General features: G+C 39.7%; 1 protein-coding gene across 1 annotated transcript in view; it reads right to left on the bottom strand.

Annotated features, from left to right (window-relative positions):
- Positions 1 to 9259, bottom strand: part of LOC117993628 (homeobox protein HMX3-B-like) — a 30680-nt gene extending 21421 nt beyond the window's left edge. The window contains exons 1-2 of the mRNA XM_034981430.2: positions 8960 to 9259; positions 1805 to 2113 (exon numbers count right to left, since the gene is read on the bottom strand). Of these exons, the coding sequence (XP_034837321.1) occupies positions 1805 to 2082 (278 nt within the window). The 5' untranslated portion in view covers positions 2083 to 2113; positions 8960 to 9259. The remainder of the gene's footprint in view (positions 1 to 1804; positions 2114 to 8959) is intronic.
- Between the last annotated feature and the right edge of the window lie 3924 nt (positions 9260 to 13183).

Raw genomic sequence — 13183 nt, 5'->3', positions numbered from 1 at the left:
TACGATCAACATGATCCGATGGTCTGCCACTACAACTTTAAAACTAATTTCATTCAGTCACTATCCATTACTTACTTTTTTCAATAAGTACCTACCTTAATAGTGGAAGTTAAGAGTCGTAATTTCGTATGCCAACACTAATAGCAATGCTGTTTATTAAATACTCAGCAGATCTATCCTAGCTATGTTGGGGTAAAGTTTTTGAAAGTATTTTCTTAAGGAGGATCTATTTAACACAGAAAACTAAGTTCAAGTTAAGTTTCTAGATCTAGCGGTTTGAACAGCACGTTGAATTTGTCAATTAGTCAGTTCTCTTTTTATTGTAAAGATCTATAATACTGTCTAGAACATGCCCTAGAACTTGCTGATTTTCTACTTGCTCGAGTTACTTGCTCAACTCAACGGGCCACAATCGATTTGCTAGATTAAGCTGTGGCAGGGTACGATCAACATGATCCTATGGTCTGCCACTACAACTTTACAACTAATTTCATTCAGCTTGGCCTTTTGAGTGAGGATCTGGGTAGGTACTTCGGTTAGTACAGACATTAGATTTAGTTGAGTTTTTAAAACCTTTTCATTTGGATTTTATGTTAGTTTTGTATTTATGTTTTTTTATACTGTGTGTTTTTTTTAACTGGGACAAGTGAGGCCAATTCTCTTGTACACAATCTCTAAACTAAACTAAATTAACAGGTCTAAAACTAGTGCTATCCTTTTCCGCAAGCAACATTATGAAAGAGCAATAGATTTAGACGTGTCATTTTAGTTTAGTTTAGAAATTGTGTATAACGGAATTAGCCGCAATATGGGGATATCTAAAACTATAGCAGGTACAGGGAAACTGTCGTAAGAAACTTCAACTCTTTTTTTGTGAAAACAATTTTGGCATAGTCAAGTTTTTGGTCAAGTGTGAGTCCATAAAAATCAATGAAGTTGACTGAATTTTTTTTAAAGTTGATCAACTCAGTTTCATATAGGTAAGGATGTTCATTCAGGAAGGTTCATTGTGGGGTGCCAGCAGGTAACCTCCCAGTGTGCCTGGGTGCTGCTGGTCCCTTTTGGATGCATCGGGCATCCGAGGAAAGAGTAGTATTCGGGCCGGTGCACCCCGGTAACATGGCTAACAATCTCTCTTCGAGGATATTGTTAGCCATGGCTAATGACCTGGCAGGGGGAAGGTTTTTCCGCGTGTCCCTCTGACTAGCAGAGGGCACAGCGGACGAGGCGGAGGATGGGACGCGGGCGACGTGCGCGGAGTGTGCAGTTGTCGCCCGTTGGGTCCCCGGGTCGGGAGGCGCACGCACTTGGTCGGTGCGCCTCGGACGTGCGGTGTGGGAACCTCGTGAGCGGGGTCCCCGGTGGAGGGTCCGCCTCGGCGGATGTCGCTGACTGGGTCGCGGTGGTTTGCTTCGGCGTTCCCGTGACCCAGTCACCAGGCGACGCGCAGGAGCGCCGCTGGGTTTTAGTGGGTATTCCAGTCGCCTCTCGGCCGGCGAGTCCCACATACCTTCCCTCCAGTTGGTTGGCTGGCTGGTTAGCTGGCTGGTTTCCAGGAGGGGGGAATGCGTAAACGCATTTCCCAGCGTTAAAACAAAAGGTTCATTTCATTGTACCTATCAAAATAAAAAATTGGGACAGCAGAAGTTGGTTAAATCTAAGTAAATGTTTTTGACCGAAAAAAAGAAAGAAAAGAAAACATCTGAAAACCGTGAATTTGGTACACCTTGTACGGCAGTACGGAACCCTTCGTGTGCGAGTCCGACTCGCACTTGACCGTTTTTTGACGCATTATAAGACATACCTTGACAACATAGCATCATTCGCATTCCCAAAATGATTCGCCGCCAGCGCCGCTTCCAGCACATTCGAATCCCTCCTAGGCTCGGTCCTATTCAGTATAGAACTTATAGAGAAGCTGGTATAAGGAGCACTGCCCGTCGCCTTCTCTTCTTTGTCCTTCTTGAGGTCGTAGAAGCTCTGTTCTTTTCTAGAAGGCGATGAGGGGATGTCGGGGCTACTCGCACCGGAGACGACGTTAACTTCTATGTCGTTGTCTTGGGAGGAGACCGGGGAATCCATTTTGTTGGTACTCAGTACATTTTTGAGTGATCTGTAAAAGGAAAAATATATAGTTTTCTTCTTCTTCCAGAAATAATGGCAACTAATCAAAGTCAAAGTCAAAACGTTTATTGAAATTGGGTACCTACTATTATTGTACAATTTCTGATTGTCAATACAATACAAAATATGCATTATTGTATTACTGAATTTGCAATACAATAATGTAATGGTGCCAAAGCCATGATAGCCTAGTGGTAGACCATCGCCGACTCACTACAGAGCACAGGTTTCCTTTCAGAGTGAGAAGGGCTTTGGCGATAGTCTACCACGCTAGCCAAGTGCGGATTGGCAGACTTTACAAACCTTTGAGAACATTATGGAGAACTCTCAGTTGACAGGTTTCCTCTCGATGTTTTCCTTCACCGTTAAAGTAAGTGATATTTAATTACTTAAAACGCACATAACTCCGAAAAGTTAGAGGTGCGTGCCCGGGATCGAACCCCCGACATCCGATTTGGAGGCGGACGTCCTTCAGTACAAAACATAGAACACTATTAACTTTTTCTATGAAAGCTCAAATCAACTTAACCGGGGGCGGTGGAGAAAGCTACGCGACCTCTACCTAAGCGATCAAATCAGAAATTATAAGAAAAAAAGTAACCCACAGAAAAAATTGATGATACGATTTCATCATAAAATCCAATAATAAAAAATCCACTGGTCTTTATCTTTAATTTATTTATTCAGAGAGGGAAGCATGAAACAGGACCCTCTTAATATAATCTGTACCCGCGGGACCTCCCTGGAAAGCTAAGAACAATAACGCACTTAACTGACTGAATTATAAATGAGTTAAACGTCTTAAGAGTTGAGACTACCCGATCGTGTGCCCATCGAGTTCTAGGGTAGTTTTGCAAGAAACACTGACTAGGGATGGTTTATGCCAGCACACGGTCCGAGCCCGCCACGTACTCCTCCCGTGTCCTCCTCGCCGCCTCGTATGTGGCACGCCACGTACGAGGCGCGGACGAGGCGCGGATGAGGCACGGATGAGGCACGGATTCAAAACATCAGTGTGAAGGTGAAGGTACGGTATCGATACCTATCTGTCTTTTTTACTGTGCCTATATTGTATATTTTATATATTGATACCTTCATAGGTCTAAGTCCCGCAAATTGCTATTGCGCTGGAACTGTCTCTTTAACATCGAAATTACGTCATTTTGACGTCAGCTGAAATAAAAATATACCATCAGCTCGAAACTTCGGTATAGTGCTGACGTCACTAAAATGGCGGCCACGCGAATTAGCAATTTGCGGGACTTAGGTATATACTATACTAGGCTAGATTATGCTCGCGACTTCGTCCACGTGGACTACACAAATTTCAAACCCCTATTTCACCCCCTTAGGGGTTGAATTTTCAAAAATCCTTTCTTAGCTCGATCCGTCCAGTAGTTTGACCTGTGCGTTGATAGATGTCAGTCAGTCAGTCACCTTTTCCTTTTATATATTTAGATGATGCCCGCGACTTCGTTCGTGTGGATTTAGGTTTTTAAAAATCCCGTAGGAACTCTTTGATTTTCCGGGATAAAAAGTAGGCTATGTCCTTCCCGGGAAGCCCGGGATGCAAGCTATCCCTGTACCAAATTTCATCAAAATCGGTTGAACGGTTGGGCCGTGAAAGGCTAGCAGACAGACAGACAGACAGGCACATTTTCGCATTTATAATATTAGTAATATGGATTGTCCAAATTTAAAAAACACCGCCAATTTCCTTATTCCGGCTAGTACTTATTGAGAATTTCTTAACAGAAAAATCCAGTAGGTACCTATTTCTGGAATTTGGCCCCACCCGGGAATTGAACATAGGACTTCGTCATCCGCAGACGACCATGCTAATCACTAGACCAACGAGGTAGCCAACCATGCAAGTGGTAAGGATGCAATTAATTTTAAAATGCGAATTGCACTTTCCGGTAATCACTGAAAAACGCCACAAAAAGGCCGCGCAAATTACTTAAACAGTATATTTAAATGTACCGCTGACCGCCACTGATAGCCATCGGGTCCGCAATAATTCCAGCAGAAATTCCAGCATTCCAGTATTCCAGTATTTCACCTGGAATACGCTTTTCAGCGGGAATCGCTCGTTTGATTGCCACTTTGGGTATTTTAAATACGGTGCACATTTCAAATTGCATGGACAATTTTACTTTTAAACTCCGTGTGTGCTGCCAAATCCGTAGGTATATATAAAATTCAAAGTCCTGACTCCTGACTGACTGACTGACTTATATATCAACGCACAGCCTAAACCGCTGGTCCTAGAGACATGAAATTTTGAGGGTGTGTTCTTTGTAAAGAGTAGGTATCCACTAAGAAAGGTTTTCGGAATTCCACCCCTAAGTGGGTTAAATGGGGGTTTGAAATTTATATAGTCCACACGGTCCAAGTCGCGAGCAAAAGCTAGTAAAAAATAAAGTATGTGGTTGTTTATGACTAATATTACCCTTTCCCCTCTAACTAAGCTTGTGCTAGGAGTAGGTACGACATAGCAACGGGTGGGATTAGAACCGCCGGCCTTTCGGATTTCAGTCCACTCCTTAAACAGTTGAGCTATTGGGGCTTGAATCATTATATATAATATCTGACCCGGCTTTACTCACGTGTTTAGTCGACGTTAGTCCGACTAGTTTCGAACCCATCCGGGGGCCTTTTTCAAGGAAAGTCAGTTCCACCCGGATGGATAAAGACCCCGGATGTGTTCGAAACTAGTCGGACTAAAAAAAAACACGTGAGTAAAGCCAGGTCAGATATTATATATAACTTTTTCTTTCTTTCTTTTTAAAAGAATATTAGCGATGTTAAATGACTAATATTCCTCTTTCCTTTCCAACTAAGCGTCAGGCAAGGAGTAGGTACGACATAGTGCAACGGGTGGGATTAGAACCGCCGGCCTTTCGGATTTCAGTCCACTGCTTTAACACTTGAGCTATTGGGGCTTGAATCAATATTTTGATACTTTGTCGGTCTATGAGCGGTTATTTCTCTAGTAATCGGATATCGTGGTAAATCTATCGACAAAATATACACCCCCCAGGTGTTCGAGCCTAGTGAAGCGTAGGTGTAATCGATACTTTATAAAATCGATCATCTTTTTAGCGCTCGATTAATTTTTTAATCGATATCATTGATTTTTTGTTGAATTTTTAATTAGCATTTCTTTGTTAGGTTCTTGAGGACGTCAAAATATTTTTTTTATTAAAAAGTAACACCTTTTGATATTTAATACCACTTTTAAGGGTAGATTTTATTCTGATTTTGTTACCCTATTAGATTAATTTACAGGAAGCGGTGATAAGCCTAGTGGTTAAAACATCGGCCTCTTAGTTGAGCAGTTTGGGGTTCGAGACCGGGCACGCACATCTTTTCGGAGTTATGAAATATCACTTGCTTTAACGGTAAAGGAAAACATCGTGAGGAAACCTGCATGCCTGAGAGTTCTCCATAATGTTCTCAAAGGTGTGTGAAGTCTATCAATCCGCACATGCCCAGCGTGGTAGACTATGGCCAAAACCATTCTCACTCTGAGAGGAGACCCGTGCTCTGTAGTGAGCCGGTGATGGGTTGATCATGATGATAGGTAGGTACCTACTTATTTATTTTGCGTTTTATGGAACCATGACTATACAGAGTTACAGACTGACATATTATCTTTATTACATTAATAAAGATTTAGAGATATGCGTCGCTTAATTGATTACGAATACCCCCTCTATTGCCGCGACATAGTTTTACGTTAATTAGTTTATGAATATTCAACAGCGAGACAATCATAAAACGTTACAAAGTCTAATTCCACCCTTTTACGGTGTTGAGATGTGCTGTAGAGGCCGACCCTCACACCGTCTTTCACATAAAATGCGAAAGAAAGTAAGAAAAACCGGTAAATTGCAAGTTAGATTCGCACACGAAGGGTTTCGTTCCATCGTACAAGAAGTAACACTTTTTAACTACTTTTTTTTATTTTCGGATTTATAGGTAAAAGATGGTTATGGGTTTAAACTTTAAGCGAAAAATCCGAAAATCGTGAATTTGTGGTTACATCACAAAAAAGTGCCAAACTGCCTGCCAAATCCATACTAATATTATGAATGCGAAATGCGTGTGTCTGTTTGTCCGTCTGTCTGTCTGTCTGCTAGCTTTTCACGGCCCAACAGCTTAACCGATTTTGATGAAATTTGTTACAGAGGTAGCTTATATCCCGGGGAAGGACATAGGCTACTTTTTATCCCGGAAAATCAAAGAGTTCCCACGGGATTTTTAGAAAACGTAAATCCACGCGGACGAAGTCGCGGGCATCATCTAGTTTGATAATAATTCTAGGTCATCGAGACTCTATAAGTTTTATGCCTATTCACTCTTGGTTTTGAAGGTATTTATGTTATAGGTGTGTTATAGTTCGGTGTAACAGCCAGCCAGCAGTTCGATTAGTGGGAAGGGTTAAACATTTTACAGCAACATAAAGTTTACGGGTTGCGGGCTAGAGATGGTATCGCGAAGTGGCCAGCTGACTGCGCTGTCTTGTTTAGGGCTTTGAATAAGTAGGTGCATTTTCTCTTTCGTAGGTGCCTGAGGTGCCTGAAGTCTGCCAATCTGCACTGGGCTAGCGTGTCAGATTACGACCTAAACCCTTCTCATTCTGAGAATAGAATAGAATAGAATAGATTTTTTTTTTATTCATGTAAACTTTTTACAAGTACTTATGAATAGTCAGGTAGTTTTAATTTACCACTGGTTCGGAATGCCGTTCTCTTCCGTTGCCGAGAAGAAACAACAGCAAGAAACTCGGCGGTTGCTCTTTTTAATTTTTCAATTTACAATGTTATTATACCGTACTATACAAGCCACTGCAGCCCCTTGCATTGCTAGAGCGAGTCAAATCCAAGCTTTTTTATCATTTACATATCCTGCGACTGTATAATACTTATGCTTTTTTAGGAGCATACTTTTAACACATTTTTTAAACTTGTGTAAATAGGATCAATGGTCTTGACAGACAACGAAGTGAATCCTTATCCATACTAATGCATGCATTAAGTTACGATTAACCGACTCTGAGTGCGGCCGTATGGGTTCCTTTTTTTCCTGGAGATATGGAACCCTAAAAAGAAAGGCTAAATGGGCTAAACAAATACAGGCACGTTTATTACATCAATCATTATAAATTTAATTTTAATTACAAAGTTGCCAAACAGTAACTTTATAATACGCCTACAAAACAAATTATTAATTAAGTGAAGTGCATTGAGAATTAGTTAATTACTGAAAAAGTAAATGTTACAAGCGCCAAGGGGCGAGTGAACTTAATGTTAGACCTATGGGACGTTATTATTTTGATGGTGTTTTTAAAATAACTACTATAGTTTAGAGTTAATCATTGTTTAATCGTTAGTTTCTAGTTCATGCACTGTAACCCGGCATTGACACATTCGATATCGCTTATGCGTATAATCCTCAGAACAAATACATGTGGCAGTAGCCCTAATGCGACTCTTACTGTTAAAGCGAGATAGCTAAATGCATTTAAGCTATTATTAGAACGCGACAAAATGATTATTTTTTGTCCTGGCGGGGGACAGGGGAGAATGCTTTGTTGTGATTGGTGGACTCTAAAGTCACGTAATCAAGACAATGTGCGGAATGAGGGTAGCGAACTAGCGTGGGCCGACTTTTATGCTAAGCAACTGCCTAAGCTTAGCGATCGGGGGTGTCCGGCTATAAGTGTTTTATATATCTACTAACTATTCATGGCGTAATTGTAACTGTTTGTTTCCATAAAAATAAACCAACGTCGCTATCGATAGATTACACTACAGATATATTGATATTAGGTCACTTCGGTCGTTATATTAGCAGAAAGCCTGCATTTACACGTTCGCCATCGCGTTGTAGTTTTGATGGCAGGGCAGGGTGGTAATTAGCCTTCCGCCAGACAAACATGGTAAGAAGAAGAATGAAGTCGTGACTTGACAAATGTAATATGATTTTTTCCAATATAGTATTCAAGTTAGCCCTTGACTGCGATCTCACCTGATGGTAAGCGATGAAGCAGTATAAGATTGAAGGGATATGGCAGTTTTATTAAGCCCATACAGCCCCTTATCGGTTGCTACACGGCATTGTACTGGAACGCTAAATCGTTTGGCAGCACGGCTTTGCTGGTTGGGTGGGAACTAGCCTTGACAGAAGCCTCCAACCAGACCACAGCGCCAGGGATGTCGTCTGTCTGTCCGTCTGTCTGTTACCTACCACCTACCTTTTTCATGATATAACCTTTGAACCAACCTTGACGAAATTTGGCATAGAGAATAGAAGATACCTTGTAGGCATCCCGGAAATGGATTCAAGATAAGTTTCATCCCAAAAAATCTAGGAGTTTCCGGGGGATTTTATTAATTTATTTATTTTATTCAGACACAAGTTAGCCCTTGACTGCAATCTGACCTGGTGGTAAGTGACGATGCAGTCTAAGATGGAAGCGGACTGACCTGGAAGGGGTATGGTAGTTTTTATAAGCCCTTGCCTCTTAGGTTTCTACACCGCATCATACCGGAACGCTAAATCGTTTGGCGGCACGGCTTTGCCGGTAGGGTGGTAACTAGCCACGGCCGAAGCCTCCCACTAGACCAGACCAGAAATTTAGAAATTATAAAATTCCAAATCCCTGCTAGAAATTGAATCTGGAACCTTCCACTAATAAGGATCCCTCGCGCAGTGGAAACAGCACTTTCCACTGTGCCAGGGAGGTCGTCAAAAAAACCTAAATCTGTGCGGACAAAGTCGCGGATATCAACTAGTAAGTTTTTATGATATTCTTATTATTACTCACCTCTCAACTAAAAATATTCATCCCTTCACAGCACTTATTTCAATAAAATCATCACTTGCTTAAAAAACATAAGTCTAAACAATCACTTTACACCTTTTCAGTACCAAATAAATAGTTGTTTCGCGTAAAAACCAAAAATCAACACCGATTTTTAAAGTTTTATATATGACGTTTAATATTGCTGCTAATAGAAATGTTTAATCAGGGATTTAGAATAACAAAAGCACCCTTAAAATCTGTCAAAAATACTCTAAAAGGTTTTTTTTGAACTGCGTACTAAAGGTTCACTCCAAACAAGCGTTGTTAGTGAACCTAGTTTGATAACTGACGACTTACCCTTAGCGAATTTGGGCGTTCCAGTTCACAGTAACACCCCTTGGCTAACCACCCCTATATTCCCCTCCTTCTCTAACGGGTGGAAGCTGTCAATGTGGATCCTATGTCGTTCGGATAAGGGTGTAGAGGAGATGGGGTAATCGATCGTGGTGTAATAGTCCGTCGTCTAACACGATTAAGGGACGGGGCGCTTATGAAATTTGTGGAAACTCGTACCTTTGTGTGAGATTTTTTTCGGTGTGTCTTTAATTATTATGTGTTTATTGTGTAAATAGACATATTTTTCTTTTAAATAAACTTTAACATAATAATATATATCTACCTACTTTTGAATCCAAAAGTCTAAAAGTCATTTGTGGGAATGGGTAGGTAGTAACCTTTTATAACAAAATTCTGCAATCTATTTTGCACTTGCCTTTAGACAAATTTAAAAAAAATCTACTAAAAGTATGCTCCTGAAAAAAGCATATTACATAATCTAAGATTATCTATGTGAATCATAAAAGAGCGTGGATTTGACCTGCAGCTCGTTCTAGCAATGCGCGGGAATATAATTACATACTTATTTATATAAGTAGGTATATACCTACAAAGGTATATGGCATAATATTGTACCTATAAATCAAATATTTGAAAAGAGCAACCACCGAGTTTCTTGCTGGTTCTTCTCGGTAGAAAAGTCATTCCAAACCAGTGGTAGATGCATACGACGATCTAAAAGTACATACTTGTAAAAGTTTAACTGAATATCTTTTTATTTATTTAAATCTTCAAATGCATACTTAGTCACTGGTTCGGAATGGCTTTACTACCGAAAAGAAACAGCAAGAAACTCGGCGATTTCTCTTTCCAAAGATTCATTTTGGAATATTATGCCATAACTAGCTTTTTCACGCGACTTTGTCCGCGTGGACCACTTACATGAATTTCAAACCCCCTATTTTTCTTAGGGGTTTGAATTTTCAAAAATCCTTTCTTAGCGGATTTCAACATCTTAATAGCTATCTGTATGCCAAATTTCAACCCGATCCGTCCAGTAGTTTGAGCTGTGCGTTGATAGATCCGTCAGTCAGTCAGCTTTTCCTGTCATATAGGTAGGTATATAGATGTATAAAAATATTTGCAGCCCCGCGCATTGCAGAAGTGAATTGTTATGGGTTTTTCATTGAATTATTGTTCGGGTTTTTAAATTATTAGTTTTTAAGCATACTTATTATACTTATATATATATACTTATATTTATTATAGGAGAAGTGAAATAAATACCTACCTATGACTAGATGATGCCCGCAACTTGGTCGCCGTGAATTTGTTTAAAATCCCGTGGGAACTCTTTGATTTTTTGAGATAAAATATAACTTTAGTCCCCCTAATCATCATGCGAAAAATCACATCCATCTATTGCTCTGTTGCGGCTAGATTGAAAGACAAACCAACAAACAAACACACTTTCGCATTTATAATTATTATAAGTACCTAGGTACCTATAAGTAGAATATTATTCTAACTAGATGATGACTTAAACTAAAACTTAAATTAAAACTTTAAGTCTTTAAAAACCCTGTTGTTGATTTATCGTGATATAAAGTATTCTACGTACCTACTTATATTATGTCTCTCTCCAAGTCTTATCTACTTATACCTACTTAAAGATTTGGGGCATCCTAACATCCGGATGTGAAAGGATAGATATTTGTGCCATCGCATTTATAATAAGGGTAGTGATGAAATTTTGATTTCCATGGTTCCGTATCCGAAGGGTGCCAACGGAATCCTATTTCTGCGTCCACTGTCTGTCCATAAGTCTGTATTGTCAGCGAGTTCTGTACTCCTGACCGAATAGCTGAAGACCTGGAGAGTGACATAGGCTACTTTTTATCACGGAAAATGAAGGAGTTCCCACGAGATTTTTGAAAACCTAACCTAAATCTACCTAAAGGATATTCGTGCCATAATAACTAAACTGGTTATTATGGCACAAATATCTATCCTTTCACATCCGGATGTTAGGATGCCCCAAAACTTTAAGTAGGTATAAGTAGATAAGACTTGGAGAGAGACATAATATAAGAAGGTACGTAGAATACTTTATATCACGATAAATCAACAACAGGGTTTTTAAAGACCTAAAGTCGTAATTTAAGTTTTAGTTCAAGTCGCGGAAACCTAAAAGCTATATTATCTATCCTTTTACATACGGATGTTAGGATGCCTAAAAACTTTAAGTTTTAGATGAGACTTGGAGAGTGACATAATACATAATACATACATAATATATAAGTAGGTAGGTACGTAGAATACTTTATATCACGAAAAACCAACAACAGGGTTTTTAGAGACGTCTTAATTTAAGTTTTAGTTTAAGTCGTGGTCATCATTTAATTAGAATATAATATTCTACTTAGGTACCTACCTTTAATAATTATAAATGCGAAAGTGTGTGAAAGGGATTTTTGAAAATCGCTTACGCGTCACCTAGTAATTTGTAAATTAAAACCATTTACAGTACGTTGCTGAAAGTGATGTAGCCTACCTACATCGGCCTTTAGAATGACATTTCGGCTTTGTAGAGCGTTGTCTCTGTCACTCATAACTATATGACGTTTTGTCGGTCGCTATCTTTGCACCTATATTACTTTCTGCCGGGTACAGTACCCGTAGTATAAGATTTTACGTCTCACCAAACGTTGCTAGAATTCGAGAATCGAAACACAATAACGTCAAAGTAAAATGGACCTAAAGAGCTTTGAATTGAAGTCAAAAATTCAATGCCACTGATTTTAATTTCGCAAGGTTTCCGCTTGGAGCGCTGGCTGTAGATGTGTAGACAAACTTGAGCTTTAAAACAAGGCAATTAAGATCCAGTTTACTATAACGCAGAAGTGTTTCGACTCTCGAATTCTAGCAACGTTTGGTGTGACGTAAAATCTTATACTACGGGTACTGTACTTAGTTTACTTTCTAACTCTATCGGCACTCTGAGCACTATCAACATATTAATGCATGTCAGTGACGACACCTTGACGTTTTCATTTTTCAAGTTTTTACCCATCCTAAAATCCCAACGCTCCATAATAAGTTTTGACTTCAAAAACTCTCACTCTAAAAAAGATAAAAGAAAAGAAAAGATCGCCGGTGTTCCCACTAGATTACAACATGGGCGGACCACCAAATTCCTAAAAGGCCGGCAACGCATCGGCGGTTCTTCTAATGCTGCAAATGTTCATGGGCGGCGGTAGGCTAATCACTTAACATCAGGTGACCCGCCAGCTCGTTTGCTCGCTATCTCTATTTTAAAAAAAGAAAAAATTTAAAAATTAGCCAAAACCGTCAAAATAAACAAGTAGGTAACAAATGGGCGAATGTACGGAAATGTGCCTTCTTCCACCCCACACAACCATTCACTTACACCCTTTTACGCCTCAGGGCGAAGAAAACCTCAGCGGTACTTAGTAACCCTAACTAAAACCATAATTAATCACTACTAATCCATTGCTTAGTACTTATTAAGTTAGTTTAATACTCTTCTAGAAGAAGCAGCAATGGATGTTCCCATAATAAATATTATAGTAAGTTTTGGTAGTTTAACTATGGCAGCCTGAGGCGAATCCGAGTGTCGGTGAATTATACGTCCTAATGACTAATTTACCCCTATAATTGCCCTTGTAGAAATCTTTGGGGGGCGCTTTATGTCTTCATTGGCTAAGTAGAGATTACCCCTAAAAGTATGGTGGGTTGTTTTCTATTTATTTGACAACCTACCCTTAATATTTGGAAAGTATTTAGTACCTACTACCTACTACCTACTACCTACCTAGTATGTGAGTTGATTTCATTTTCGTTACGTCAGGTAGGTACCTACCTAAGTAATAATATTATTATGTATGG

Source organism: Maniola hyperantus, chromosome 24 (genome assembly GCF_902806685.2).
Source record: "Maniola hyperantus chromosome 24, iAphHyp1.2, whole genome shotgun sequence".
Taxonomy (NCBI): Eukaryota; Metazoa; Arthropoda; class Insecta; order Lepidoptera; family Nymphalidae; genus Maniola; species Maniola hyperantus.
Note: the sequence above shows the minus strand (reverse complement) of the source record. Positions and strands in the feature narration are given on the sequence as shown.